This window comes from Nicotiana sylvestris, chromosome 9, assembly GCF_000393655.2.
Source record: "Nicotiana sylvestris chromosome 9, ASM39365v2, whole genome shotgun sequence".
Classification (NCBI taxonomy): domain Eukaryota; kingdom Viridiplantae; phylum Streptophyta; class Magnoliopsida; order Solanales; family Solanaceae; genus Nicotiana; species Nicotiana sylvestris.
The window spans coordinates 103083734-103089772 of record NC_091065.1 but is presented as its reverse complement, the minus strand read 5'-3'; the positions used below and the strand labels follow the sequence as shown (position 1 = coordinate 103089772).

Sequence of the window (6039 nt, the reverse complement as noted above, 5' to 3'; positions counted from 1 at the left end):
CGAAGAAGGTTCTTTAACCTACACAACCATTAGCAAATCAATCCGTTTTCGAGTTTTCGAATCAACAGAAAATGGAATCTGCTAAGCCATTTACATAACAAAAACTTCAGCTCTAGAGCTGAAGTTCGCTAGTTACAAAACAAAAACTTCAGCTCTAGAGCTGAAGTTCGCCAGTTACAAAAACAAAAACTTCAGCTCTAGAGCTGAAGTTCGCGAGTTACAAAACAAAAACTTCAGCTCTAGAGCTGAAGTTCGCCAGTTACAAAAATAAAAACTTCAGCACACTTGCTACTTCAGGCCCGTCTACTAGAATGCTGAAGTTTTGCGTGACTGCCTTTGCTACTTCAGCTCCGTATGCTGAAGTTATGCGAAAAAGCGGGTACGCTTGCAATTGTTTTTTGCAAAGCGGGCACAAGTTAAAACGTGATACAAAAAGCGGGTATAGATGCAAATCCCCCCTTATTATCTACTACTTAATATGTTATATATTTAAAGTAGAGTCATCGAATTGTATCATTTTAAGAGAAGTCGAGCTTGTACAAGTTGACTCAAGTGTGAACTACTTCTATAGGATTTGTTACATCAAGTGTAAATGGTGTTAGTAATATGTATTTGTAAAACAATTCTGGAGAAAATAAAATAACATAAACAGAAATGTAAACGAAATAAAAAAAACAATTTGAGCCCACTGAATTTACAGTATTTTCTTAAGGAATTTAATACCCTCCTATTACCCAAGGTTATGGATTATTTCCTCCCAGGATAGAACGAATTACACACTGGTGTAGTGGTACTTCAAACCCCAGTGTTTTAGCGAACATAAAGTTCAGTAGCAAATCACACTTACTATTGCTTTCTTTGAAGTTAAAATACGCAGAAGAAAGGAGAAGAACTCAGAAAATTCGTATGAAAATTCTGAGCAGAATAGACTTGTATTTATAACCAAAGTTGGGCTGAAATCTGAAGAGGTGCAACTCTTCAGAATGGCTGTTTATGCAAAACGGCCACAGCATAAATGCCATAATATAAATGGCTGTTTACTCAACAATAAAGAGGAAAAATTGAAGAGGGTAGTTTTATTTTCAGTTACACAACTGAAAAATGGATTGGATTTAATATTAATATTTATTTTAATATTAATATTCTATTATTAAAATAATTATCTAATAACATTTATGTTAATATTTTACTATTAATAAATAAATTTGGTCCAAAAAATTAATCAATCAATCGATCATTTGACCAAATCCAAATCCAAATCTGAATCCGAATTCGAATCTGAATCCGAAGCCGAGCCGAGCGAGCGACGACGGTGACAACGTGAGGCTTGCCTTCTTCTCAACTCTTTAAGAGCTAGAAGAAGAGCAATTGCTTATATACCCAAAAGAAATATTTTCTTCTTCCAATATGGGACAATGTCCCTTTACCAAGGGGGGAAATTTAAATTTTCACTTAAAATTTTCATTTTCCTCTATTTCCCATTCACCCTATTTTAAGCATATAATATACTTAAAATCCCAACAATCCCCCACATGAATGGGGAATGGCTATATCACGAAAATATGCATGAAAGACTGTGTGATTCGCAAGCAAGGATTAATTGCATCTGTATAAGTAGGTTTCTCTTTGAATTTTCTGTAGTGAACTTATGTCGGATATACTCGGTCAATCGGTAGATTTGATGTCTTTGAACCGTTGAACTTTGGTGTATACCTAGACAACCATAAGTCATACAACCAACCCTTAACCGTCTTTGGTTCTCATTGTTGTGTTCATTTATGCCATGAACACCGTCTGGTTTCATAAGTGCGTAGAGAACTGGCCTTACAAAGTTTTCCTTGAAGAGGCTAACACTTCACACTTACATAGGTGATTCCTAAACATGTCATCTCGTAGATACACTATTTGATATAAATCGTATCAAATTTGGAAATCATTAAAAAGCCTTAATGCTTTATCCATGGTACTTGAGCATTGTCTCATCACGAGAATGGACCAAAAGTTTAGTTGACAATGTTGAACCGTCATTAATGACTTTGTTTGATCTCTTTGAACCTAGATCTTGGGATCTCCAGTCTTCTAGGTAGAGTTTCACTATGACTTGTTCTCGGCCATAGTCTCATTTCCCTTGATGATTTCTCAACTACCTCTCTAGTTAGGCCTTTTGTAAGTGGATCCGACACATTATAACTTGACTTTACATAATCAATCGTGATAATTCCTCTAGAGAGTAATTGCCTAACGGTTTTATGTATTCATCATATATGACGAGATTTACCATTATACATAACGCTCCCAGCCCTTCCAATTGTCGCTTGACTATCACAATGTATGCATATTGGTGACAACGGTTTGGGCAAAAATGGAATGTCTTCCAAGAAATTCTGAAGCCATTCAGCTTCTTCATTGACTTTATCTAAGGCGATGAACTCAGCCTCCATTATAGAGCGGGCAATACAAGTTTGTTTGGATGACTTCCAAGATACTGCTCCTCCACCAATAGTGAATACATATCCACTTGTGGACTTCGAATCAGCTGAACCGGTGATCCAATTTGCATCATAGTATCCCTCAATCACCGCTGGATATTTACTATAGTGCAAAGCAAAGCTCTGGGTATGTTCTAAATATCCTAAAACTCGTTTCATTGCCATCCAATGAGATTGACCTGAATTGCTCGTGTATCGATTCAATTTACTTATAGCACAAGCTATATTTGGTTGTGTACAATTCATGATGTATATTAAGCATCCCAACACATGAGCATAATCCAATTGTGATATGTTTTGGCCTTTGTTCTTTGTTAATGCACGATTCACGTCAATTGGAGTCTTTGCAACTTTAAACCCTAAGTGCTTCAATTTTTCAAGTACTGCCTTAATATAATGAGATTATGACAATGCAAGACCTTGAGAAGTCTTATGGATCTTAATCCCCAGAATTAAATCAGCAACTCCCAAGTCCTTCATATCAAACTTGCTAGTTAACATACGCTTAGTAGCATTTATGTTGGCAATGTCATTACTCATTATCAGTAGTCCACATGTAAGCAAACAATGACTATGTGATTTGGAACATTTTTAATGTACACACATTTATCACATTCATTTATGTTAAAACCATTTGACAACATTGTTTGGTCAAATTTCGCATGTCATTGTTTGGGTGCTTGTTTTAGTCCGTAAAGGGACTTAACAAGTCTATATACATTCTTTTCTTTACCTGGAACCACAAACCCTTCAGGTTGTTCCATGTAAATTTCTTCCTCCAACTCTCCGTTTAAGAAGGTCGTCTTAACATCCATTTGATGAATTTCAAGACCATAAATTGCAGCTAACGCTACTAACGTTCATATGGACGTAATTCTTGTAACTGGAGAGTATGTATCAAAATAGTCAAGACCTTCTCGTTGTCTATACCCTTTGACCACAAGTCTTGCCTTATATTTGTCAATAGTGTCATCATCTTTCATTTTCCTCTTAAATATCCATTTAGAACCCAATGGTTTATTTCCAGGAGGAAGATCAATCAATTCCCACGTATGGTTGTTCAATATGGATTCTATTTCACTATTGACTGCCTCTTTTCAAAATAATGATTCCAACGAAGACATAGCTTCTTTAAATGTTTGAGGCTCATTTTCCAATAAGAAAGTCACAAAATCTTGTCCAAATGAAGTAGACGTTCTATGACGTTTACTATGTCTTGGATCCTCCTGATTAAATATACTTTCTTTTGTTTCTTCCCGAGGTTGTTTAGATCCTTCACCAATCGACTCACATTCCTTTTTATACGGATATATATTTTCAAAGAACTCAGCATTATCTGATTCTATAACCGTATTATTATGAATGTCGGGATTTTCTGATTTATGAACTAGAAATCGATATGCTTTACTATTGGTCGCATATCCTATGAAAACACAATCAACGGTTTTCAGAGATATTTTTACCCTTTTGGGTTTAGGAACTTGCACTTTTGCCAAACACCCCCACAACTTTAAAATAATTCAAGTTGGGCTTCCTTCCTTTCCATTTTTCATAAGTAATGGATTGTATTTTACTATGGGGTACTCGATTTAGTATTTGGTTAGCCGTAAGAACGGCTTCCCCCCACAAGTTATGTGGCAAACTAGAACTTATCAATAATGCGTTCATCATCTCCTTTAATGAAAGATTCTTTCTTTCTGTTATCCCAGTGGATTGGGGCATGTAAGGGGCCGTTGTTTGATGAATAATTCCATATTCTAAACATATTTGTTCAAAAGGAGATTCATATTCACCACCCCTATCACTTCTTATCATTTTGATTTTCTTGTTAAGTTGTGTTTCAACTTCATTTTTGTATTGCTTGAATGCGACTATTGCTTCATCTTTACTATTAAGTAAGTAAGTAAACATAGCAATATCGAGTACTATCGTCAATAAAGGTTATGAAATACTTCTTTCCACCGCAAGATGGTATTGACTTCATGTTACAAATATCTGTGTGAATTAAGTCTAAAGGATTTGAATTCCTTTCAACTGACTTATAAGGATGTTTAACATACTTAGATTCCACACATACTTGACATTTTGATTTGTCGCATTCAAACTTAGGCAATACTTCCAAATTAATCATTTTCCGCAAGGTTTTATAACTGACATGACTCCAACGTATATGCCATAATTCATTTGACTCAAGTAAGTAAGACAAAGCTGAAATTTTATTATTATTTTCAACAACCATTACATTCAGCTTGAAAAGGCCCTCGGTGAGGTAACATTTTCCTACAAACAACTCGTTCTTACTTATTACAACCTTATCGGATACAAATACACATTTAAAACCATTCTTAACAAGAAGTCAAGCAGAGACTAAATTCTTCCTAATCTCAGGAACATGAAGGACGTTGTTCAAAGTCACCACTTTGCCGGAAGTCATCTTCAGAAAGATCTTTCCACATCCTTCAATCTTGGTCTTTGTAGCATTTCCCATAGAAAGCGTCTTATCGGGTCCAACAAGAGCATAAGTAACAAAAGCTTCTCTAACAGCACAAACATAGCGAGTGGCTCAAGAATCAATCCACCACTCTTTAGGATTGCTCACCAAGTTGCATTCGAAAAGTATGGAACACAAGTCATCAACATCATCATGCTTTTCAACCATATTTGCTTGACCCTTCTTCTTATCTTTCTTCGGAGCACGACACTCCGTAGATTTGTGTCCGGCTTTTCCACAATTGTAGCAATTTCCACTGAACCGCTTCTTGCTTGGGTTGTATTTCGGTCCAGAAGCCTTCTTCCTCTTTTTGTTCTCTTCAAAAATATTTGCTCCCATTATTGTTAAGTTTCCACGGCCTTTCTTGTCAGTAGTTTTATTGTCCTCTTCGATTCTCAACCGAACAATGAGATCTTCAAGGGACATCTCCTTGCGTTTGTGTTTCAAATAATTTTTGAAGTCCTTCCACAACGGAGGCAACTTCTCAATCATCGATGCTACTTGGAATGCTTCATTAATGACAAGATCTTCAATGAAAGTTCTGTTAGTAAACATAATAAAATTAATTCTACCAACACTAGTATTAATTCTACTTATACCTTCAGCAAGGAGATTGTGAATAATCACTTGCAATTCCTGGACTTGGGTAATAACAGACTTGCTATCTACCATTTTGTAGTCCAAAAACTTTGCAGCAACGAACTTCTTCAACCCGATATTTGCAGTTTTGTATTTCTTTTCAAGCGCAATCCACAGTTCTTTTGACATTTCCACGCCACTATAGACATTATACAAAGCATCCTCCAGCCCACTTAGAATATAATTCTTGCACAAAAAATCTAAATGCTTCCACGCCTCAATCACGAGAAAGCGTTCAGTCTCTGGAGTTTCATCGGACAGCACAGGAACATCTTCCTTGATGAACTTCTGGAGACTTAGAGTAGTCAAATAGAAGAACATCTTTTGCTGCCAGCGCTTGAAATCAATCCCGAAAAATTTTTCGGGTTTCTCCGCCGGTGCCAATGCTGCCGGTGTTGTTCGGCTCGTTGAGGCATTGGC

At 36.3% G+C, this 6039-nt stretch overlaps 1 protein-coding gene across 1 annotated transcript; it reads right to left on the bottom strand.

Moving 5' to 3' along the window:
* Positions 1–2258: 2258 nt before the first annotated feature.
* Positions 2259–3304, bottom strand: LOC138877988 (secreted RxLR effector protein 161-like). The gene is made up of 2 exons (XM_070157640.1): positions 3223–3304; positions 2259–2668 (listed from the first exon to the last, which is right to left on the bottom strand). The coding sequence occupies exons 1-2, from the start codon at positions 3302–3304 to the stop codon at positions 2259–2261; spliced, it is 492 nt and encodes a 163-aa protein (XP_070013741.1).
* Between the last annotated feature and the right edge of the window lie 2735 nt (positions 3305–6039).

Bases quoted from the DNA above. Each gene is read 5' to 3' on its own strand.
- LOC138877988 (XM_070157640.1), bottom strand. From the start codon at position 3,304: ATGGATGTTAAGACGACCTTCTTAAACGGAGAGTTGGAGGAAGAAATT. The intron at 2,669-3,222 runs GTAAAGAAAAGA...CGAGCAATTCAG, and splicing joins TGAAGGGTTTGTGGTTCCAG to GTCAATCTCATTGGATGGCA.